The 26,086-nt window shown below is 47.8% G+C and overlaps 1 protein-coding gene across 2 annotated transcripts in view; it reads right to left on the bottom strand.

Annotated features, from left to right (window-relative positions):
* Positions 1–26,086, bottom strand: part of LOC138511202 (long-chain-fatty-acid--CoA ligase ACSBG2-like) — a 737,514-nt gene that overhangs the window by 590,381 nt on the left and 121,047 nt on the right. For both annotated transcript variants that reach the window (XM_069626730.1, XM_069626729.1), the window contains exon 3: positions 6,988–7,277. In XM_069626730.1, coding sequence (XP_069482831.1) covers positions 6,988–7,277 — 290 coding nt within the window. The remainder of the gene's footprint in view (positions 1–6,987; positions 7,278–26,086) is intronic.

The raw sequence follows: 26,086 nt of genomic DNA, 5'->3' as shown, positions 1-26,086 counted from the left end.
TCAAATGTGATTAGGTCAAATGTTTTAGGTCAAAAAGACCCAACCCGTTTATTTTGTTTAACTGTTTTAGCAGGTTGTGCTGGTTTTGAAATGAGGCATGATTTGTTCATTAAGTCTGGATGTTGGTCGTTCCCAATCATTGAGGAGGAATTGTTGGCCCGACCACATGAGTTCCATATGGACAGTATATTTATAATGACATCAAAAGATTAGATGATGTATAAGGCAGGCCCATTTCTATGCAATTTTTCATTTGCTCAGGGTGTGAATCCCAGATTGTCCATAGTTTCTATGAATAAACTAGAGGCGTGGTTGGCGTTGTGATCAAGCTCTAGTTTGGTGTCACCATTAAGGATCAGGATTTGATTGGTTCTGGCCTTTGTAGTGGTAAGACACTCAGGACATTCCTGGTTAAACAAGCTGCTGGGCACTGGTGACTGGTACACAACTGCAACAGTTAGCATGGCACAGGTTTAGCATTTACAAAGGCATTTCTCGAAATGGGGGTTATTGACTAAATTGACTTGAAATCTCTCTGAATTGGTGAGAGAGACTCTGCCCTTCTTTTATTAACTGTGCTTGAGTTATTACATAATATATGATATTTTATTTATATCGTGCTCATACACAAGTGTTTCAGAGCACGAGCACAAGTGTTTCAGATCGCGTTAATGTATTAATAGTGTTTATGGTGAGTAATTTGTATTCTTTACCCACAATGGAGTCAATGGAAGTGGTATAGCTATCCGTAAACCACATGTCAATGATTATAATGATGTCAATGCTAAATTCTTCTATACACCGTCAAATGTTAATGGAGCTCTGGATGGCAGATCTGATATGGACTGTAGCTATTTTCAATGTGGGTGAATTTCTGTTCTCTAGTAGGCTGATAGTTTTTTTCTAGTAGTGTTGGTAGGGACTACATTGAAGGCGGGGCTTCATTTTCTAGGTTTCACTTGATTGGACAAACTCTATCGTGGATACACGGCTGATGTCATGATTACCTGGAATGTTCCCTGGGACTGTGATGGGATTTGAGATGATACTAGTTGTCTGGTTACCTTTACCAGGGTAGGTTATGGTTAGCTGTATTGCTATTCACATGCTATTGCTCCTGAAAAGGCGCATGCAGGTATGAAGTATATTCATCTGCCTCACGCTACCTGTTGGGGCCCGGAAAATTAGTGCCTCATTAACAAAGAGGTTTAGGGCAGAGTTTTTTCTTTGTTGGTACCGTTTTTTGACCTCGCAATAGAAGCCCGCCCGAATCACGTTCACAGAAAGGTCATTATTAGAGTACATATGGCTGTCAGTCCACTGTAAAGACTGTAGGGGGGTGTCTGTACTCCTGCTCTCTATATGGCAGAGGAGAGGCACAGAGGACCCCAACCAAGATTCTCTGTAGGGTAGCGCTGGTCGAGCAATCAAGGCTGAGCTTCTCAGGAGGTGATGCAGGCAGATTCCTAAGTACAGTGCAGTCCCCAAGCACCCACAAAGGAATGTCTGCACACTGTATTAGCTAAAACACAGTCTTTATATAATTAATATTCAAGGTTATGTACAATATCACGATAACTAACTTTATACTTGGTTATCGATAATGGCAAATCTATACAGTTCTACCACAATTACTATTTGATCTCTTTAAAGTGCATCAACTGTACGGTTACATGTCACACAAATCAGTTCGTAAAGGAAACCAACAATAGAGATAAGAGAAAAGCAGTTGGTTAGAACAATTTGCAAAATACTGGCCACGTTACCTAGACACAGTTCTGTGTGGAGATCCCCCCACCTGGGCAACCTATAGAATAAAGATATATCACATGCCCAGTCCATACATTGTTCACAAGAGTCTTTCCAATGGTTCAGCAACCCCAAAGTACCTGGCTTTGCAGCGTTCCTCGTCGGGGAATCGACGGCCCTTCTTGAGTGCCCTCCCTTTAAGGCAGGAGTCACGGGTCGTCGAACGTCCGGCGAAGGACAGGGTGAACTACGGCAGTGAAGTGGCAGTTTCTTTCCTAGCGGTGCTCGTTGATGGGGAAGCGTAAACGTCCTGCAAGGAAGAGGCTTGCGGGGCACCTCAATGTCTATAGTTCTGGACTGCAAAGAGTTTGAAGAACTGTGGCCCAACAAGGGCGTCGAGTCGTCGTCTCTGTGGTCTTTTGGTGGTGGGAAACCCACCGGCGGATGCTCCTCAGCACGTCGGCTGTCTGGCCTTCTCCGACGGGATAAGGCGGGTGGCGGTGCTGACGAGCGCATCCGTGAATCGAAAGTTCTTAGGCAACGGGAGCACGACGGCTCCGGTCGGCGTTGGCGGTCGTCGACGGTGATGGACAACAGTCCGGGTGCTTCTCTTTGGGATTCTGCGACAGTCCCCGTCTCCGGTCGGCAGCCTGTCGTAGGTCTGTCTACCAGGGAGCTTTGGCAAAGATCAGCTGGTGCACGATGGCCCCTTGTAGCTCGGGAAGAGGGCGCTTTACCAGTTCCTCTCTGGGTCAATCCTTGGAGAATCAGCAACTTTCAGATTGATGAAGGAGAGCAACAGTGAATCTTCTCTTCCAGCAGGGCTTCAAGGTCAAGCTTCAGTTTCACTCCAGTTACTCTTTGTAGTTTGGACTTCAGCTTCTGAACACGATACCTAGCAGTGAGAGGTCCCCAGATATACTGTTGATCTCCCATTCATTCTGCTGGGTGACACTCAGGCATCCAATCACTGCGAAGGGCATTCAGCAGTCAGCCAATCAGGCACACAGTGCATTCAGGCCATTCTTCTCCAACCAGACACTCACAACACAGAATGTGGATTCGGACAAATACCATGCCATTCAACTCTACACACTGCATTCATACCAGTTCCGGGCAGGGCTGTCTCAGGCATTGTGTCAAACACCAGATACCAGACATCCACAACAAGAAGTGTAGAGTCGTCACACACTCCATTCACCCAGGTCCCACCCCCAGGTGTACCCACAACATACGGTCGTTGGGAAGGCTCCAGTCAGTCTGGTCAGCACTTCCCCACACTACCATATATGGACCTTCCACCCAACAGCCAGTCAGGGGGAAGGGACACAGTCAGGGCTTCCCAGGACTTCGGGAAGATCAAGGTAACAGGCAATTAAAGGCAAGAGGCCACGGGGGCCATCTTGTCTCCATCAGGAATCTACCGATTCCAATGACAGGGCCTGGGCATCCAAAAATAGAGGACACGCAGGGCACCAGTCAATTCATCACTGAGCTGCCACCAGCCTGTACCCTGCTCTGTGGGTCACACACAGGTGCCCAAAAACATACACTAGGGGCAGAGTGCTGTACTCCCACCCATGGGTGCCATAAGGGCATTCCATGGGTCTGTACACCAAACCAAAAGAGAGAGCTGCACTGCCAGGAGTCCCACATGAACTCCTGTGCGGAAAACACGACAGAACACACGATAAAAAGCAGTAAAGGACAAGGGTACGGAGGCCCTGTCCCTCCGATGTATTGCCAGCATCACATCCACTATTTTCCACTTCTGTTTCCACAGCACCAAGCAGCCAAAGTGGTGTCTGGGTTAATATGAAGTCTTTTTTTCAAGGTTTTTAAAGGTGATTATAATGTAGGTACCCGGGTTCAGAATAGTGGGACATGATAATAGCAAGGGACCTTCATGATGCCCTGTAAGAAAGCAGGGGGTTTGTGGGTGGTAGGAGCATGAGGGGAGCCAGGATGGGCCAGGAAGTTGCAAAATAGTTAAGGAAGGGCTGCCGGAGGATATGCTTAGTTCAGCGTAGCTAAAACCGACGGGGGACTGTCCCATGGGTTAACCGTCACTGTAAAGCCAGGGAGGGGGTGTCTGACTGAAGATGCTCGGAAACCAGTATGGAGAGAATGAATACACTATTATGTGTATATGTCACGTGGCAGATGAGCAGCACCAACAAAGGATTTATTTATTTATTTATTTATTACATTTATATAGCGCACCTAACCCTGAGGCATCTGGGCGGTTGTGCTTAAGAATACGGTTACATTGCCAAGACCTGATAGTACAGTTACAGTGCTAGTTACAGATAAGGTATTAATAAATACTTGTTCCGTTACATTGCCATCATTGATTATATTGATTACAGTTACATTTCAGAATTTAGCCATATCATTACATTCTTGCATTTACAGAGTACACTTTCTAGTTCCACTATGCAACTTTGCGGACAATAGTCATTTCTCTGGTTCCATTTTGCAAACCTTGTCCGCGGAGAAAAGACAGAGGAGGGTATCTAGAGCTTGTTGGTAGAGTTTAGTTGATTCCTAATATCTTGGTTAAAGAGCCAGGTTTTGATTTTTGTTAAGGAAGGACCATGGTGAAGGGTCTGTCCTTCGTTCCGAAGGCATAGCATTCCAGTAGTTGGCTGCTATGACAGGGAAGCTAGATCCTCCTGCTTTTTGTCTTTTGTATCTTTGCGTGGTCAATTGCCTGAAGTAGGCCGACAGGGTTTGTCTAGTTGACTGTACTTTGGAGATTTGGTTTGAGAGGTAGCGTGGGGCGTTGTTAGACAGACATTTCTGTGTAAGTGATAGTATAATGAACTTAATACGGTCTCTTACTGGTAGCCAATGTTTCTTCTAGTTGTGGTTATATGGTCTGATTATGGGATACTGAGTGCTGCTCCGATTGCATTATTTCGACAATCTTGTTGTTTTTTGCCGAAGAGCCTGCGAAGATGGCACAACAATAGTCAATTCTAGAAAGGATCAAAGCTCTAGCCAAGGTGACGCTGTTCTCCACAGTTAGGTAGGGTCTGCATGCAGTGATAAGTTTGACAGTATATGCTTAGGCCGATGTGATGGCATTAACTTGGCGAGTAAGGGTGAGTGATGATTCTGGGTATACTCCCAGAGTTTGGCTACATTGATACTGTTGCCATCAGATGTCAAAGGATTTGTAGGATGGTGGAAGGTTCTTGAGCCTAGAGGGACTGCCTACGATCAGAATCTCTGTTTTATCGTCATTAAGACAGAGTTCATGTTGAGCCATCTGGTATTGAATGGCGAGGAAGGTGGAGTTGAGAGAGTGATTGACAAAAGTATTTGAGTATCGTCCGCATAATTTGTGTATGTGACGCCCAGTTTGTCTAATCAGTCAAAGAGAGATTTTGTAAATGCATTGTACAAGGTTGGAGAGACACAGGATCTTGTGGGACTCTGCAGGTGGCTGGAGTGGGGCGTGCTGCAGCAGTAGGGAAGAAGACTCTCATAGAATGACTGCAAAGGAATGATTCAATTCAGTTTATGGCATTGTCGGAGAAGTGGGCTTCGTTAGCTAGGTGCCGGCATAAGATGTTGTGATTCACTAAATCAAATGCTGCTGAGATAATCCAGTAGGAGAAGGACAGCGAGGTCACCTCTGTCTCTGATTTTGATCCATTTGGATTTTAAGGTCCAATAGGGCTGTTTCTGTGCCATGGCCTGGGTCGAAAGCCTGATTGTCCGAGGCCGAGAAGATTATGCGTTTCAAGGTATTTCTGGATTTATACATAGGATACTCTGTCTAATATTTTTAGTAGGAAGGGAACTGTTGTGATCAGCCGGTCATTAATCGGCATGCTGGGGTATAATGTAGGTTTTATAATCAAGGGGTGTACCCATGCTTTCTTCAGGTATTCTGGTACTTTATTAGAGGCAAATGAGTTGTTAATTAGTGTTGTGATAAAGGGGGCCAGATTGTCTGCGCATTCTTTGATCAGTGTTGCTGGACAGATGTCCCCTTGGCATCTCGAGGGTTTTAAGCCCTTTATGGTTTTGATGGTCTCATCTATGGTGATAGGTGTGAACTAGAACCTAGGGTGTGATTTAGGTGAATTGTGTTCCATCGTGATGGGTTGATCAGATGAAGCAAGCTTCCGTGTTTTTAGGTCAATCTTATGTTGGAGGGATGACATTTTGTCCATGAGTGCCTTTTGAATGCTTTTGTACCAGGCTTGGTCCTTGATGCAGTGGTCTGGGGTTTGTGATGGTGATTCTAATTCCCGAAGGACAGAGAAGAGCTCTTTAGTGCCAGCGTTGGTATTCTAATGCTTGTATTGTATGTGTTTCTCTTGGCTTGAAAGGTGGCTTCTTTGTATTCTGTACAATGTACAGATGAGAGGTTTCACAAGGCTCCTTAGCAAATAGGGGTAGCGGGAGTACTGGAATACGCATGCAAGGGCACAGTGAGCTGTTTAAGCACTGGTGTACACACACAGAACCGTGGGAAAGCTGGAATGCACTATGTCTAAACATGCATGCATAAGAGCGAGGTATGTGATGCAGGCTACCGACGAGCAGCAAAGCATACAAACCAGCGTACATCCCATTAGTAATGCAGGAGATGGGAGGGGGAGCTTTGGTCTAGCTTCCTAAATAACCCCATCTATCCATCCATACAACCATAGTAACAAGCGGGGGGACGTATTCACCTTAGCAAGGAATCCCTAAATCCAAGGCTCAGACAACAAAACATTGTTTACCGATTATACCCGATCCCCTAAAAATATGTGCTTTTTGGTCATCTCAGACACTGATAAGTATTTGGGTTCAAAGGGGGTGAGTAGCAACCTACGTGACCTGGATCTAGGATTTTGAGGAAGATGTGCTGGATAGGGTTGACTGTTGACTGGAAAGCAGGTAAATACGATCCCTATGTAGGAGTCTTCATACTTGGAGATATGGGCCTCGTTCTATTAACTCTATGCATGATGCTTGGCGCTGTTGTGTTGCAGCCGTGGTGTGCGATACTCCCATGGGTGTCCCTTTTCCTTGCTAGAATACGGGAGACGCTTTGCTCTACCACAGTTTCGTGCTCCAACGGTAACTTCAACAACCAGTTCTGATGCCCCACAGTTGAGTTACTACTTCATACTTTCTCTGTAATTTTAAACAGAGCTTCACTTCCTCCAACACACTCAGTGCCTTCAGGGCTTTAATAATGAACAATGGATTTCCATGGAAGGTTGGACCTACCTTCAGGAAGCTCTTGGCTGCTGCCCGGCACTGCTGATGATACTGGAGATATGTGGTAGTCTGCCACTGACCATCCCTTTTCACCGCCAAGGCAGGAAGGTTCCCGAAACGCTGGACTGTGTCTTGGAACATCTGGAGAGTGGTCACTGGAGGCTCTGAGGCAGGTCCCCTCTCTTCCATGCGCAGCCGCACTGCTCCGTCTCTTGCTGTGGTCCAGAGATTGTCGGCTGGAGCTAGAGTCTGGTCCCTCGGGCCTTTCTTCACCTCAAGGACAGTGAAGAACTTGCGCTCTGTCGGAGGCATAAGCAGGTGAGAGGAAAGTACAGCGAAATAACATCTTGAACTCCAGTACTTGGACATCAATCTGAGTAGTCTCCCCAAATCACATCATACTTCTGGGGGCCTACAGGTGACCATATACATTCTAGTTAATGTGAGCATGCTCACTTCTTCCCTCGCTGCCCCCCACTACTATCAGCTTTCTTTCTCCAAATCAGATTATCAGTGTTAGTAAAGAAACCTTGAGACATGTCACTTCGTGTCTTATATATCCCACGCCAATTCTCTCCAATTCTCCTGTATGTGTTCATAACTTCTATGTCTTCTACATAACTTCTATTTTTAGATGCACCATTTTTAAAAATGAGCAGACCACCTTAATCTCGAATGTGACCTGCATTCATATGTATTATGGGCTCCCAGGTGGGTGCTTGAGGTGCCTTTCCCAGTGATAGGCCTATTTGAGGAATAGAATTTCCAATTGAATTTAATTTGGCTTCTTAAATACACAAACTTGTTATGGGGATCCAAGAAGGGAAAACAAATGTTTTGGAGAGCTGTTGTAAGAGGCTGCGTGAGGAGATGACTGAGGAGCGGTAGTTGAGGATTTGTGGGAAGGGTTACCATCTCTTCGTTGAACTTAGATGAGAGCTAGGCAGACAAAAATCCTGCATTCGGTGTACTGATGTCGGAAAGACTGTATAAGCGTGGGCTCATGGATTCTGACTCCTGATGGGATTGCACACATTTGACAGGAACTTTGGAACACATGTTACAGGGTTGCACTAGATTGTTGTTCTTTTTGAGTGATTTATTCATGATTTGTAACCGAGTTTTGAGGATGTCTTTGAGTTTGATTTTGAGAACTTGATCTTGGGGGTACATTCTCTGTTAGGGGATATTTACAGGTCACAAACAAGGTGGTTATTCCAAGCAGCCCAAGTTGCCAAGAAGTTGATTCTCAGGGGTTAGAAATCTACCTGCCGTCCATTGCTAGAAACATGGATACAGGAGATGCTCAAGTTGTCTTTGATGGAGGGTAATGTATAGGTCTAGGAAGAAGTCAAAACTGTTTAAAAACATATGGGAGAGGTTCTTAACACTGTACTGAGAATTTGATTGGCAGATGCCTTAGGTAGAGGGGAAGGAAGGGTGGGGGTCATGGGAGGGGTATACTAGTAGATGTTAGCTACCTATCTTGTGATTTGTTTGCTTGATGAAATGTTTAATTCAATGGAAATAAAAAATATAAATTCCATTTGATAGCTGTAGTTCATAACGCTGCTGTTCCACTTTAAAAATAAATGCATGACAGGATCAGCAATGCATTTCTTGTTGCAGCCACAGGAGAATGTGTGTGATTTCTGCACGCAGGGGAAAGGGCCCTGAAAGTGAACATCTCTGAGGCGTAGATTCTGATGTCTTTTGTTAATCGAAGACAAGGTTTTTTGGCCCAAATAGAGGGATCAATTCGCCTCAAGCGTGCAAGGCATCTTGTGCTCATCGCAACCAAAGCCTAAGATCTCCTGCCATGTGGCCAGGGGAAGGCAGTCAATACTTGATCCTAAACCTGAGAGTGGTAACATCAGGGAGGATCACATGGGAGGAGACGGCTGTCAGCGGGAAGTGGAGCAATGCGGTATTCATCTTCTTCTGAGGGTGAGATTCCCATAATTCCCAAATACCTAATGGCATGCTGTCAGTGTACAAGTCCCTCCCATATAACTACCCAAAGCACATGCCATGAAAGGTCTGCTAAACAGAATAAAGTTGGTACCTCCGGAGTCCAGGAAGTAAATATGACAACCTCTAATTGTTATAATTCTGTCTTAAATAGAGGTCCTAACCCCAAGTAAATCACAAACCCTTTTTACAACCTCCCCTAACTTTGACAACTTCTAGTTCACAAAGCACTTAAAACTAACTAAATATAAAAAGACCAACGCCACTATGGACTTCAGGATCCATAATGCCTGTGTTACTGGGACGAGGAAGTGGTACCATTAAACATAATGAGCGGTATAGTTGTTGTAGTGTGAGACACTTGAGCAGGGCATTTAAACTCAGGAATGAGTTGCTGCTGAGAGAAGGAACACTGAAGGATTTAAGGAGTAGTAGAGGCAGCAGCAGGTCGGAAATGGGGCTAGCCGTGAAAGCAGAAGTTGTGCGAGCTGAAGCCTACATGGTAGATGGTGTGTGGCAGTGCAAAGAGAGCAAAGCAGGAAGCAGCATTGTGACGGCTACGGGAAGGGAAACCAGCTGTATGGGAGACGAGCTCCCAACACACCGTGAACTGCTCTGGTGAAGAAGTGGAAGCAGAGCACCCACAGAGCTGTCAGCTTCACTGAAGAAATGTGCTCATGGCGTCAGTCATGCAGGGCCTAGCAGCTGTTGGGTAAAACAGCAGCCACAGAGTGACAGAGATGGAGAGACCATGCTAGGCCACATTATAAGAGTGAAGCTGGACACGTGTGGAGTTCCATTGAAATATAAAAGCCAATACAAATGAGTGATTGCAACATAAGGCCTAGTGAATGAGCGAGAATGGGTCGCCCTCCATTTTGTTAGAATCTACAGGCACTCAACTGAAGAAGAGTGTGACTCAGAATTGTATAATGACTAAAATTGTCCAATGTATTACAAAAAAACAGGTGGCATTGCAGATGCTGACTTTGTATAAAGGCACATGTGACAGATTTAAGGCTGCAGAAGTGCACATGGAAGGAAATAAATACATTTGAAATACTGTGCATTTGGAAGATAAAAAGAAAGAATGGTGCCTGGCATTTAGGAAATAAAAGCAAGTGACAGATTGCGTTTATCAGGAATTAAGAGATTTAATTTTCATCATATAAAATGACAGCCTGTAAAGAGAAAGGCCTCTTCCGTTTTTGTAGCAGTGAACACTGGTTTCTTATATAACTATGGTATATTTGTGTAAAGAATACCAAGAGTGAACTTATTTCTGTTTATACAGCATATAAAGAAAGATTATATTGTGAACAACAGGCCCTGGCGCAGTATTGAAAGTTACATGTACACAGTGGGTAAATGTAATATGTTAGCCTTTCAGCATTGCGAACAGCAACTTGTTTTTCTCTCTGAGCTGAAACTTTGACCCCAAGACCTTTGGGGCTGGGTTTATCAAGGAAACAGGCTTTGAGCTTCAGTTAAAATATAAGATATGGTGCAAGAGAGATCGGGAATGCAGGGATTTACAGATAACATGACCAACAGAAATTACCTTTAAGGTCAGGTCCCCCATAAAAGGTGTATTAGCTCTGAGCAAAGACCCTCTGAAGCTTAGGAGAAGAGGGTACAATAACATTGGCCCGAGCAGATGGCTTGGTCACATGTTTAAGGAAAAATTGAAACAAAGAGGGGAAAAGGTGTGGGACAGAAATGAAACTACCTCTCATATAATGCATTGCTATATGTTTAACATTGAACTCATTTTCCTAAATGAAAAGAGCATTGTGTGTTTCCCTGAGCTCACCCCGGACTCATACACAAGGGGATAGAAAGTCAGTTGGGACCATGTAAAAACAAAATTTGGGTGATGTACATAACTTAAGGTATGATCAAAATAATGATTCTGGCATTTTCAAAACTCTGACGAACTGCAAAATTGGTGAAGTGGTAGATGGCGAAATTAAGGTTGTAAGTATGTAGAGTTTCAGTTGTAACTATTACGGCACAGCCACAAAGTGCAGAAAATGGTGGCACCGCTCAGGAAAGGCGTGCTGAAATAAAATGAGTATTGTTCAACTCGCCATAAAGTGTAGAACTAGAAAATAGATAGATTCATGTAGTTATCTGAAAGATTTACATAGCCGCCATGTTTTTTGATTTTTAGACCCCAACAAGGTAAAACCCACTTGTCATTTTGGACGTCTTGGTGGGATGTGAAGGGGGAGTGCTAGCCAATCCTTACCATGGGAAGTACGATAATGTAGTAGTGTAGAGTGTAATAGCCCTATAAGAGGTCAATTTTACATCAGAACAGGGATTTTTCACTTTGTTTCTGGAGGTAGTCTACTGCCGGACTCTTGCGAGGAACAACAGAGAGACCTTAATCCTTGCATTGGAGACAGTGGCAGGGAAATCTAGAAGCTAGCTGGGAACCCCATCAAAGGAGCCAGAGGAAGTCTGGGTGCAGGAGAAAATACTTGACTGAAGCCCCTGACTAGATCTATGCTGTCCTCAGAGGAGCCCTGCTACTGTTTCCACAGATGCCCCATAATCCAGATCTCCCATGTAAGTAGATATATCCCAAAACTATCAAAGATTTGCGGGGGAAACTGCCAGCCTTAATCTCCATGTTTTATAGTGGGTAAGTGTAACGCTCACCTGATTCCCGCAGAGGCGCCGGTCTTGACTGGGTGAATGCCGTATCTTCAAAGGTGATGTGTAACACACGGTTGGCTCTTTGGGCTGGACCTCTGTGCACTGTATGTCTGACTCGAAGAGTAAGATGTCTGCAGATAGAAAATATGGGATTAATGAACTGGGGTTATTGGGTGCCTCTCTCCTCTTCCCTTTCTCTTCTCCTGTAGAACCCCAAAGGTTAACGCCCTCACCTTAGGTAAGTGAACACCGAGCTCTCCATCTGACTCGGGGCAGGGTGCCGTAACCAGTTTCTTCACTGGATAAGGGTGCAGGCCTCTTGATCTCAGAGGACTGCTGTCCGTCGTTAACTGCACGAACGGTAAGTTCTGGGCACTTCAAATGTCTTAAAAGTCTTTTGTAATGATATCTCTTGTTTTGCAGGGTTCCGGCGATGGCGGATGGCGGGCTGATGAGAGTTGAGGATCGAACCCGCGTGAGGAATAGAAGCGCCTGGAAGAACGTAAGTAAGCGCTTGTAGCCTGCTTCACGATGCGCACTAACTGTCCCTTTTATCTTGCAGGTACAAGTTCGGAGCTTTAGAGAAGCTGAAGGGTGCTGGAATACCCACTGGATTCGGCGTGGGAAGGAGTAATGGCACGTGAGTAATAAAGTTGCCCAATGTCTTTAAACGCACCTTCTTTTGTCTTTCAGATGCGGGATGCAGCGCCGAAGGCCTCCGGAGCGTGCGAAGAGCTGGTAAGCTTTTGTCTTTCAGATGCCGGAATGCAGTGCGAAGACCTCCGGAGCATGCGAAGAGTAGGTAAGCCTTTGTCTTTCAGATGCCGGAATGCAGCGCGAGGCGTTGGTGACAGCCGATGGACCAGGTAAGAGATGCGCTGCCACTGAAGACCGTAGTGCTAACCTGTTCTTTCTTTGGGCCTCATTACGACCCTTGCGGAAATGGAAAAATGATGGCGGAAATGCAATACCGCCATCGAACACCGCTCGTTGCGATCATGACCCGTCACCGTAAAGTACGATGCCATTAGCGACACCGCAGTGAACGGCAACGCTAACTGCACCAAGTACGCGCACGCGCGCCTTGCAAAACCGGAATCACCGCCATGGCGCAACGGTACGCGAATTCTGACCCTAGCGGACATGTACTGAACGCCATCAAGCACGTCGTAAAGTACCATTCCGCCATGGCGAGAAATACGGCAACGCGAACCAACCGTAAATGGCCCACTGAGTGCCTGTACTCCACTCCCTGGCCTCATTGCACAACTCCTGGCAGGCGCAATGTACTCACACTATGCAACCAGTGAAATCCACAATTCACCCATGCATGCCAACGTAGAAAAGCATGCAGGGGCTCAAAGCGCCCCGTGAGTGGGCATCCATGTACGGCATGACACCATAGCCGTACTGACGCAGCACAGGCATGTGAAGGTACAATACATCAAAATGAAAATCAAGAACACATGACACAAAACAACAGTAGTCCCCCATCGCTTGCCACCAGCGCAAGGCAACATCCAAAACAGCATCCTGAGGGGGATTGCACCAGCCCTGTACTCATGCCAGTAAACAAACCAACCATCAGCAGAAGCATGTACCACACAAGTCGGCAGAGTGACTGAGCAGCCAGGCTCATCCCAAGAGGGGCCGATGGGAGCTGCAGGGCACAGATGGCATCAATACAGAAGCTATTCCAATGGACATGACCCCAGTCCCCCTCCAACAAACGCACGCAAACACAGTCACCTGTGACCAGCCACATTCTGAACAACCCATCATTCCACCAATCGACCTGGCTGACAGGCACCAGTCGGCCAAAAGCCAATCCCCCGCCCCTGAACAGCACATCATGTAAACAGTCACAATGGCAGCCCCTATCCGTGACCATACTGTGCTACGTAGGCAAACGCGGCCAGTACTGTACCACACAACTCAACTCAGAAGGCGGAACACAATGCAGATCATCACGCAATACATACCGCCACAAAGCGAAAATCGCCACATCACCTGCAAAGAACAACGCAACACGACAAATATCGGAATACAATTTAAATGCACATCCAAATGACAAAGGCCCCACAGCAATTTGCAAAATACCACCAAAACAACCATCATCACCGAGGGCTGCATCTGCAATAATTGACCGGCTTCCACTTGTGTGACGCCCTGTACCATCATGGCACACAGGGCCTACATCAACGTTCCAAAAGGCAACATGGAAGCGGCAAGAACCGCAGGTCCGTCCCATGAGGCAGGCACTAGTCGAGCTGAAAGGCCGAAATGTTGCACCTAGCCACCAGTACAGCGTAAGGGCATGTGGCCCATTGGCGATCGTCCCATAAGATCGAAATGGTGCTCCACTGATTCACCCGAAGCTGCAGGAGTCGAGAGTAAAAACCATCTGGAGGAGTGGCGTAGAGATGGCATCTGCAATAGGGCAGGAGATACCTGTCACCCAAAAGAAACACAAATTAACCGATTGCATTACGGGACTCATGATGCATTACAATCTTCATTCAACACACCAAATCCACACCCATATGCATGCTAGCCCACTCCAAAGGAATATACACACCCCTAAATCAGTATCGAATCATAACGAAACCAATCGAGCTAAATACACCATTGTCAACGTCGGTTACTGTGCATGCGTCCGTCAAGATAGAACCCATGACATGGGATTAGTAACGTGCCTAGACACAAGTGTATGAAGGCGCGTCGAGACAGGGAGGATCCGACAAGGGCAGATAGACGTATGTCCCACTATGGCAGCCTTGCATCACATAACGCAGGGGAAGGGGAGTGAATCAAAAAACCCATGTACATGGCAGACCCTAAACGGAATCATCAGTCCATGCATCCACACATCATTCCCTCATCCCGCAATGAAAACGCATGAATATTCACTCACATAATATGTGAAACTTCCATCGCGTCTGTGCGTAATGCAGTCCGCAAAAACCACTGTGCCCCTGGCCGGATCTGTAGTGTTGTGAAGCAAGATGGATTTGGGAACGTCCTGCCTTATCGTCCACTACGCTGTTGCGCATCCCATTCAATTCATATCATTCATTGCCTGCTCGTTATGGGCCATGTCCCAAGGACATTCTACAATAGAACGTTACATTTCCAGCCAGACCTGTGGGCGTATCCTCGCCGCTACTTCAAAACCCAAAATGCTGGCCTTCGAATTCCTCACTTGCAACATTACGTCGAAAAGGCTTCTGTGAACGCTTGCATTCACAATTACATCAATGTAGTGCGGCTGTGTGTCATGATGCTAACTGGCTGCAATCACAAATGGCACGCCACGCCCGTCGGTGAAGTACGTTACTGTGCTGCATGAGGGTCGGCCATCGATCGAGCCCTACATACCACTGACTCTTCACAGGTATGTAAGCGGCTGCAATCATAGCATGTGTAACAATGGGAGCATAGCATGAAAATCAGTCAAAGTACATCACACTGCCATCGGGATTTGATACATGATTCAAATCCCAAGGTGCCATGCGGCCAAATGCAGCCTTACGTGCGGGACGTGCTCGGCCAGAAGGGATTGCATCTGCCACAGATTCATTCAATCAGCACAGGTGGAGGCCATACAGGCCGACAGCACATATATTGCAGACCCAAACCCCTCCCACAACCACTCCCACTCCAAAATGCTACCGGCAGGACTTGCGATGTTGGGCCTGGGGTACCAGATAGCACTGCAAGTGCTACAACTACAAGAAGACGACGAACAACAACAGGTACAACAACCGGGCGCACAGGGGAGACGGAGGAGAAGGAGGAGGAGGAGGGCAAGGCAGGGTCAGCAAGGCCCACAAGCACTGCCACTACCACCACGCAGGCGGCCCGCAATCCCACGCCTCCGAGCCGATCCGTTCAACCTCACTGCTGAGCAGATCCACACCCTCTACCGTTTGGACCGGGACACCATAATCGCCATTGTGGACATGACACATGCTGACCTCGTGAGCATGATAGATAGCCCAACCGCCATCCCACCCCTACTGAAGGTGGTGTCTGCACTCCACTTCCTGGCCACAGGCACCTACCAGCACACAGTGGGACAGTTGCATGGCATTTCACAGCCACTGTTCTCACGGACACTCTTCCAAGTGCACGATGCCCTCCTGAAGCACGCCGACGACCACATCACACTACCACGCACGTACCAGGAGATTACCAACGCTAAAGTGGGATTCCATGCACTTGGCGGCATCCCGGGTTGCATTGGTGCCATCGACTGCACCCATGTTGAATTGGTTGTCCCACATGCCATGGAGGTCCAGTACCGCAACCGGAAACAATTTCATTCAATCAATGTGCAAATGGTGTGTGACTCCAACAAGATATTTACGCATTGTTGTGCCAGATTTCCAGGATCTACCCATGATTCTATGGTCCTGAGGAACACAAGAATACCACGCTACATGGAGCGACACGCAGGGCACAGATCCTGGCTACTCGGTGAGTCTCATTCCATGCATGACATCGTGGCCCATTTGATGCGTCAATGACCTTGCAGGGGGGGGGGGGCTACTTAGCACTATCATTCCACTGACACCCTTTATTCGTCTCATACAGGTGATGCCGGGTATCCACTGAAGAGATGGCTCCTTACACCAATCCGGAACCCACAGAACGAGCATGAGGAGGACTACGACCATGCCCACTCACGTACCCGTGTGGTCATTGAACAGGCATTCGGCCTACTGAAGGCTCGTTTCCGCAGCCTCAGCAGGTCTGGCGGGGCACTCATGTACAGCCATGAGAAGGTTTCTAAGATGGTCATGGCATGTGTCATGCTGCACAACATGTGCATACGTAGGAATGTGCCCATGCCCCCTGACGCTGTACTGCATGCACCTGAAGATGATGATGATGATGAGGGTGGGGATGTGGAGGCACCTCAAGGAGTCCATGAGGCACAGGATGTACGTGCAATCCGACAGAGCATCATAGATGCATGCTTCTAGCAACCACGCATGGTGCCTATTACACGGAAAGGGGACCTGTGGCACTGTGTGTGTGTAGTACAGGCACATTGTGGACTGTACGCCTATGAAGGCCTCGTACGCAAATATCAATGTCCACACATGTCATTGGATGATAATGAGGTGCTGTATTGTTAATGTGATTTGATTTATACACCCTATGGACCCGCCACCCAGTGAAGCCCAACACACCCCCTCCACCCTACTACCTCCCCCCCCAACACCAGTGTCCAAATATGCATGCTGTCCGTGGGTAGACGCTATTGCAAGCCCCCTCTACGGGTATCAGGGGCACCCCTGCCCGTGGAGCGCAGGTTCCTGCCAGATCTGCGTTGGGGGCTGCCCTGGACGGAACTTGCCACGGATGATGTCTCTGCCTGCTCGCGTCCATGCATGTCTCTGAGGGTTTGTGAGAGCTCCGAGAGCACACGGCGCACAGCAGCAAGTTCAGCACAAACGTCTTTGGACGTCGCATGCAGTTCCCCCCTCAGGCTCTCGGTGCTTTTCTCCATTTGTGCTCTCAGGCTCTCGGTGCTTCTCTCCATTTCTCCCCTGAGGCTCTCACTACTTTTCTCTATTTGTGCCCTGAGTGTCTCGGTGGATGTTTCCATGGCTGCCCTGGAACCCCCGCATTCATTTGCATGGTCCTTGAGTAGCGTGGACGCTTCCTGCTGTTGCTCGATCAGCAGGTCGAGGGACTGTTGCCTCTGCTGGGCCATGGACATTTGCGGTGGTGTGACAGGGGGGCTGCTCAACACATGTTGCCTTGGCACAGGACTTGTGGGGGTTGGCCAGTCGTCGTCTTCAGGGTGCCCCTGCGTGGTTTCGTCATGGTGTAGGGGATGGAACATGCAGGGGGATTGGGAAAGGTCATGGATGGTACCTACGTCGCCAGCACTGTTTTCCGTGTCGGAGCATGCTGGCATGACAGCTGTGTCACCTATGGTGCTGCTACCACCAGAGGCAGTGCCATCAGATACGTTCTTTGGGGGGACCTGTGGTGCTGGGGTTGTGGACTTGCTGGCTGCTGGGGTGCCTGTTGCAGTCCCCTCCAGTGTGCTGCCACTTGATTCCTGCTGCTGCCGTGTCTTGATCCTTGCACCTGAGGTGGAGGCTCTTGGGACGTTGGTCCTGGCCCTCTTTGCAGGCGTGCTGGTAGGGGTGTCCTGCAGCTCGTCGTTGGTATCGGACCCTGTGGTGGAGTAAAGAGGGGCGAGCGTTAGTTATGGGTCTGTCGGATTTGGAATGGCAACGTATCAAATGCATTGGGGTGGTACATGAGGCTGATTTGGGACTGGGCCTTGGAGGTGGTCTCATTTTCGTGTGGATTGAGGATGCATTCATTTGGCTGCATGCAGTTAGGGGGTGCATGCTGCACATGTAGGGGTTGTTTATGGCTTCTTGATTGATTTGTTTGTTCATTCTGACTTTTAGAGGGCGCTGTCAGGGCAAAGTATGTATTGCACTATGGGGTCACATGGTACTGCACATGTTCGTGGTTTGTGGATTTCGCATTGTTTCTCTTGGCCAACCTACCTGATTCTCCGGATGTCGGCACTCCTTTCTCCATCCCTCCGACTCCCTCTATGCTCTCCATTCCTATGGTGGAGGCGCAGATTTCCTCCCAGGGGGTCAACTTGATGGGCGACTCTGAACCCCCCCCGGTAGCTGTGGCGATGTTCCTGTTCGCAGAAAGTATGCTGCGTACGCGGATCCGCAGGTCGTCCCACCGCTTGCGACATTGCTGTGGCGTGCGGGGTGTTGTCCCCACCGCACTTACGCGCTGTGCCACCAGGGCCCATATGGCCTTCTTGTTGGCAAGGGCCGTCCTGGTCATTTGACTGGAGAAGACGACGGCGGAATTTTCCTGGAGGGTCTCGGTGAGCACGGTCAGTTCCTCTCGGGAGAAGTGTACCTGCCGCTTGCGGTCACACGCTTTCTTGGCTACCTTTCCCATATTTATTTTTTTAACTGGGGTTGCTAACGGGTTGGGATGTGTGTCAGGGTCGGATTTTTTATGGTTGTGTTGGGATTCGGATTTTATAGTTGTGCGGCGTGCTGTTTCCCGTTCCGGCCACATGCTTTTACTTCCGTTTCCGTATATTTACGGTGGCCGTAATTTGCGGTGCACGCTCGTTACGGTGACCGCTCATTACGGTGACCGCTAAGATGGGTGGCGGTATTGCACCTGGTGCAGCGTACGGCGGCGGTAAGGGCCGTTTTGGGGTCATTTCCGCCATCGCAGCCTTTCGGATTCCGCCATGGCGTAATGCTCGTGCCCGATGGGTCGTGATTGGCCGCACTTTGCTCCTTCGTGCAATGGCGGAAACGCTATTTACGCTGTTGCGGTCCGGTCAGTCACTTTCCGCCAGGGTCGTAATGAGGCCCTTTGTCTTTACAGGTGCTGCTGAAGACTGGATTCCAGGATGGTAAGCCTTTGTTCCCTTAGGCCCAGGATCAGAAGCAGAAGACACGATGAGCGTTCTGCTGCAGAGAATGCAGAATAACACAAAGCAAGATTCATCCATCGGGTGTGGTTTAAATAGCCTCCTGTAGTGCTTAGGTGTCTCCTTCCACAGCCACGCCTAGGTAAGAAAAGAGTTCCTGCTTTCCAGCAGAGTTCCAGTGTTCTGAACCTAGGGAGTGGCTCCTGCCCCACCCAACAGGAAAAGTAGTCCCAAACAGAAGAGGATCAGGGGTTCAACTGGCAGGTAAGTAAGCAGCATGGTCTACTGCAGGTAAGTCCACCCAAGCATTATGAGCCCGGCGCTTCCAGCGCTGGGACTAGGCATCTTTATGAGCCTGGTGCCACTGGCGCCAGGACAGGGTCCAAAAGGTCCCAATTGGGACTAGCTGGCACTCGGAACCGGGGTTATGGGTCTGCTTCCAAGGGAGTCGGGCAAGTCCTGATCTTTTGGAAGCAGAGATCATGACAGCACCCCCCCTCAAGGCCCCTCCCAAACCGGGCTTCTCCGGGGGTTTGGGCTTGTTAGGAAATGTTCGATGAAATCTTTTGATTAGACGAGGCGCGTGGACATATTCTGCAGGTTCCCAGGATCTTTCTTGGGGACCGTAGCCTTTCTAGTCAATCAGGTAAAATAGTTTAGATTTGGAGATCTTGGAATCCAGGATGCTTTTGACTTCAAACTCAAGTTCTCCATCAACTAGAATAGGTTTTGGAGATGTAGTTAGTCGGGTTTGAGGTTGCACGGGTTTTAATAGAGAGACGTGGAAGACCGGATGTATCTTCATGTGAGGGGGCAAGTCCAACTTGACCGCTACTGGATTTACTATGGTAGTGATGGAATAGGGACCAAGGTATCTTGGGTTGAATGTGTGTGGTCCTTTTAGAGGTAGATATTTGGTGGATAACCAGACTTGATCTCCTACTTGATATTGGGGGGCTACCTTCCGATGTTGGTCTGCTCCTTTCTTGTATTGTTTTTTAGCCCTTTGAAGGTGAGAAACGGCTTCCTTAAAGGCTTGGGTGATTGTAGAATGCAGGTGGTCTACTGCTGGTGTTCCAAGATCTTGGAGTGGATCCAACTCCGAGGTTCGAGGGTGACTACCGTATAAAAGAAAAAACGGGGTCTTCCCAGTTCCCGAGTGGACAGAGTTATTGTAGGCATATTCGGCTATCCAAAGGATATCTTTCCAAGTTTTTTCAGTTTGTTGTAGCATGCAGCGCAAATACTGTTCCAGAGTTTGATTGGTCCTCTCGGTTTGTCCGTCGGTTTGAAGGTGGTGGCTGGTCGAAAGTCTCACATCAATTTGAGCGACCGACAGCAACTTCGCCAAAAATGAGAAATAAATTGACTACCTCGATCCGAAATTAGAACTGAAAGAAAACCGTGCAGTCGGACGATGTTTTCGAGAAATTCTCGGGCCAGAGTTGCTGCTGTTGGTAAGCCTTTGAGTGGAATGAAATGCGCCATCTTGGAGAATAGGTCCACGATTACTAGGATCGTATTGTATCCGGAGCATGGAGATAGATCGGTGATGAAGTCGATAGAAAGCGTATGCCAAGGGCGAGCCGGGATGTCAATAGGGCGTAAGAGGCCGGCTGGTTTTTCCTTTTGACTCTTGTTTTGGGCGCATACTCCACAGGACATTATAAAGTCTCTGATATCTTTTTTCCAAGACGGCCACCAGAAGTAGTGCTTGATCTTTTCCGAGGTCTTGGTCATACCGGGATGTCCTTCCATTAAAGAATTGTGATAACGAGAGATTACCTTTTTCTGTAAATCTGTGCTGGGCAGGTATAACCGTTCTTGGAAATATAATGGGTTGTCCTTCACCGTAAAGTCCTTTCCCTGCAGATGCCAATTCTGTATGTCTGCTGGAGTTACCAGTAGCCTGGCTTTATCCTTAACTTCCTCTATGGATTGTGTGGCGATTACACCTAGAATTCTTTGTTCGGGAATGATAGGTACAGGTTTAGGATTGATCAAATGTTCTTCCACTCCCATCCGAGAAAGGGCATCAGCTTTACCGTTTTTTGTACCAGGTCGATAGGTAATTATGAAGTCAAACTCGGCAAAGAATAGTGCCCAACGGAGTTGCCTAGAGGATTGAGCTTTTGCGGTTTTCAAATATTGCAGGTTTCGGTGATCTGTAATCACAGTAACAGTGTGTCGGGCCCCCAGAAGATAATGCCGCCAAGCCTTAAAGGCGGACATGATAGCTAGAAGTTCCTTATCAGTAATAGTGTAATTGATTTCAGGAGGCGAGAATTTGCGGGACCAAAATGCCACGGGATGCAACTGATTGTTTACTGGGTCCTTTTGTGATAGAACTGCCCCCATGGCAAGGCTCGAAGCATCAGTTTCAACGATGTAGGGGAGTTCTGGGCGAGGATGTTTTAAGATCGGTGCAGAGATAAATCTAGTCTTCAAATTCTGGAAAGCTTGTTCCGCCTCGGTAGACCATTCAAAACGTTTGTTTTTCTTTAACAAGGCGTTGATGGGCTGGACTATTCGAGAGAATTCGGGGATAAACCTGCGGTAAAAGTTAGCGAAGCCTAACATGCTTTGAACACCTTTTACGGAGGATGGCGATGGCCATTTGAGAATTGCATCGACCTTCTTTGAATCCATACGCACTCCGCTAGGTGATAATATGAATCCCAAGAATTCAACTTCAGTCACGTTGAAAACACATTTTTCCAACTTAGCGAAAAGTTTGTGTTGACGCAATCTCTCGAGGACCATTTTCACGTGTTTCCGATGTTCAGTTTCCGATGAAGAATAAACGAGGATGTCGTCAATGTAAACAACAACACACACATCTATGACCTCTCTGAGGACATCGTTCATAAAATATTGAAAGGCGGCCGGGGCATTGCAAAGTCTGAAGGGCATGACCTGATATTCAAATAGCCCATACTTGGTGCGGAAGGCCGTCTTCCATTCATCGCCCTCTTTTACTCGTACCAAGTGGTAGGCTCCTCTAAGATCCAGCTTTGTATATATGCATGCTTTTCTGACTTGGTGCAGGAGTTCAGGGATCAAAGGTAACGGATATCTATTCTTAACGGTGATCTGGTTCAGGGCGCGATAATCTATACAAGTTCTAAGGTCCCCTTCTTTTTTTGGAACGAAGAACAAAGCTGAGGAAGCAGGGGACTTGGAAGGACGAATAAACCCATTCGCTAGGTATTGATCCAGGTATTGTCAGAGGTGAAGATTCTCAGGCTCGGTGAGGGCATAAATTCTACTACAAGGAGGAGTAGATCCAGGTATCAGGTCTATCTGGCAGTCATAAGACCTATGAGGAGGTAGAGAGTTAGCCTGATCCTTCCGGAAAACATCTTGGAATTCTAGGTATTCAGGAGGTAACTGGGGAGCCTCCGAGGAAATTGCTGCCAGTGCAACACCAGGTCGACGGTGACAAGTAGAGACACATTCTGGAAACTGAACCGTTCTTGCTCGCCAATCGATCTGAGGATTGTGCTTCTCAAACCAAGGAATTCCTAGAATAATCTGGAACTGAGGGGCCTTGATCACATCGAACACGATCTTCTCATGGTGTCCATCTTGACTTACTAGCGTCACTTCTTGGGTGGTATGCGTTACTGGTCCAGAGGCTATCTCCGTACCATCCACCGTAGTAATGACGTCCTTTACAGCCTTTGGACAAAGAGTCAGATTCATCCTCAAAACCATTTCATGATCCACATAATTGCCGATGGCACCGCTGTCGACGTAAGCTTCAATCGCATGTAATCGATCCGGATGTTCAGGGCTAATGAGGACCATAGGTATCATGAAATGCGAGGTCACTGAACTGGTTTTAACGCTCGGCAAGAGGACCTCTATTCTTGTCGGGCGAGGTCGTTTCCCTGCTCAGAGTTTGTGACCCTGGTAACTGCAGCTCCTACTGCCTTCTTGGCTGGTTTCACCGGACAGTCTCGAAGAAAGTGCCCCGAGTTTCCGCAATAGAGGCATGATTGCAGCTGGTTTCTCCTTTCCCGCTCCTTTTGTGTTAGTGGTCCTTTCAGGCCCCCTATTTGCATGGGTTCCCCGGAGTCTACTCCTTTGGTAGGAGTTGGTGGTTTGGAAAATACTCGAGCATCAAACTTGGAACGATCGGCCTTCCTGTTCTGCAGTCTGTTGTCAATTTGAACGACTAAGTCAATATAGTCCGAACAGTCTTGCGGGGGATTCACTACTTGGGCTAACACATCTTTGAGCTCTCCACGTAGACCTCTATAAAACAGCATAATCCTTTTGTCCTCAGGCCATCGAGTTTCCACTATCAGTCTGTTGAAAGACGCAATATAAGCCAAAAGGTCTTGATTACCCTGTCGCAATGAAAGGAGCTCATTGTCCAAGGCCTGCCCCTGTGAATGTCTTGCAAACAGTTTTTCCATACTGAGCTGAAAAGCTTGAAAATCATGGAGAACCGGATCATCTTGATTAACTAGAGGGATCGACCAGTCTGCCGCATTGCCACCAAGGTACGAAAGCACGAAAGCTACCTTAGCTTGATCAGTTGGAAAGGCTGCTGGCCGGCATAAGAAGTGCAACCGGCACTGATTAATAAATACTGCAAACCTCTTTGGGTCACCAGAAAATCGTTCGGGCGGAGCCAGAGGTACATTCCCAGGTAGGTTGATCTGCACTGGGTTCGTAGAGGATGTTGAAGGAAGATTTGCCCCTGATGCGGGTAACGGAGTTTGTCCGGCTTGTGACTGTAGCAATTGTCTAGCGAGATCGTCTGTTCGCTCCTTGGAAATAATCAGTTCCCTTCTTAGAGCATTCGTTTCCTGACGGGCTGCATGCACTTCTGCTCTTAGTTCCCCAAGTAACTGGGCTAGCTGGTCGGTATCCGAGGTTTCCATAGCGCCTGGGTGGGAGTTTTGCGGTAGGCTTTGTGTTCTGTAACGCTCACCTGATTCCCGCAGAGGCGCCGGTCTTGACTGGGTGAATGCTGTATCTTCAAAGGTGATGTGTAACACACGGTTGGCTCTTTCGGCTGGACCTCTGTGCACTGTATGTCTGACTCGAAGAGTAAGATGTCTGCAGATAGAAAATATGGGATTAATGAACTGGGGTTATTGGGTGCCTCTCTCCTCTTCCCTTTCTCTTCTCCTGTAGAACCCCAAAGGTTAACGCCCTCACCCTAGGTAAGTGAACGCCGAGCTCTCCATCTGCCTCGGGGCAGGGTGCCGTAACCAGTTTCTTCACTGGATAAGGGTGCAGGCCTCTTGACCTCAGAGGACTGCTGTCCGTCGTTAACTGCACGAACGGTAAGTTCTGGGCACTTCAAATGTCTTAAAAGTCTTTTGTAATGATATCTCTTGTTTTGCAGGGTTCCGGCGATGGCGGATGGCGGGCTGATGAGAGTTGAGGATCGAACCCGCGTGAGGAATAGAAGCGCCTGGAAGCACGTAAGTAAGCGCTTGTAGCCTGCTTCACGATGCGCACTAACTGTCCCTTTTATCTTGCAGGTACAAGTTCGGAGCTTTAGAGAAGCTGAAGGGTGCTGGAATACCCACTGGATTCGGCGTGGGAAGGAGTAATGGCACGTGAGTAATAAAGTTGCCCAATGTCTTTAAACGCACCTTCTTTTGTCTTTCAGATGCGGGATGCAGCGCCGAAGGCCTCCGGAGCGTGCGAAGAGCTGGTAAGCTATTGTCTTTCAGATGCTGGAATGCAGTGCGAAGACCTCCGGAGCATGCGAAGAGTAGGTAAGCCTTTGTCTTTCAGATGCCGGAATGCAGCGCGAGGCGTTGGTGAAAGCCGATGGACCAGGTAAGAGATGCGCTGCCACTGAAGACCGAAGGGCTAACCTGTTCTTTCTTTGTCTTTACAGGTTCTGCTGAAGACTGGATTCCAGGATGGTAAGCCTTTGTTCCCTTAGGCCCAGGATCAGAAGCAGAAGACACGATGAGCGTTCTGCTGCAGAGAATGCAGAATAACACAAAGCAAGATTCATCCATCGGGTGTGGTTTAAATAGCCTCCTGTAGTGCTTAGGTGTCTCCTTCCACAGCCAAGCCTAGGTAAGAAAAGAGTTCCTGCTTTCCAGAAGAGTTCCAGTGTTCTGAACCTAGGGAGTGGCTCCTGCCCCACCCAACAGGAAAAGTAGTCCCAAACAGAAGAGGATCAGGGGTTCAACTGGCAGGTAAGTAAGCAGCATGGTGTGCTGCAGGTAAGTCCACCCAAGCATTATGAGCCCGGCGCTTCCAGCGCTGGGACTGGGCATATTTATGACCCTGGTGCCACTGGCGCCAGGACAGGGTCCAAAAGGTCCCAATTGGGACTGGCTGGCACTCGGAACCGGGGTTATGGGTCTGCTTCCAAGGGAGTCGGGCAAGTCCTGATCTTTTGGAAGCAGAGATCATGACAGTAAGGGGGTGGTACTGAGAAGACCCTTCGCATATTTTAATAAAATACAACTCAAATTAATTCCACTATAGAAAATCACCCTATCCATTTAAATTGAATTGTGTTGGGAACAGTCTGCCTTAATCCTTTCCATTAAATTGTGGGGAGGGAGGAAGCTGTGTAGATCCTTAGCTCATTGAATTGATGCTAAATCAATTAATTCCCATATTGAAAAACACAGGATGAGTGTTGTTAGAGTTTGAAACTAACAAAGTTCATGCCCAGTGTGTTAGAGCCGGTATAGACAATAAAGACTTGAGTGACTGTCCTACTGAAACCCCCGACTCTTCTCAAGAAGGGGTGGGGGTCCTGAATCCCCAAAAGAAGTAATCCTCAAACGCAAACTTTCAAGTGAATGTGGATGAGGTAAAACAGAATGTCCCATTTATTCCTGTGCATCCCAAACCAGAAACCCAAAGCACTGCATGTTCTTTGAAGGTGTGTTGAAAAACGATTTCCCCACTTGAGTTCCTTTTCCCAACCTTGCTTTTCAAAAAATAAAGCCAAAACGTTTTTCCCATTGAGTTTCTTTCTCAAATTTTGCCTTTCTCAAATTAAAGCCAAAACGTTTTTCCTTT

Source organism: Ambystoma mexicanum, chromosome 6p, assembly GCF_040938575.1.
Source record: "Ambystoma mexicanum isolate Mex_15411 chromosome 6p, UKY_AmexF1_1, whole genome shotgun sequence".
Lineage (NCBI taxonomy): Eukaryota > Metazoa > Chordata > Amphibia > Caudata > Ambystomatidae > Ambystoma > Ambystoma mexicanum.
The sequence above is the reverse complement of the archived record's forward strand: the minus strand, read 5'-3'. Positions and strand labels throughout refer to the sequence as shown.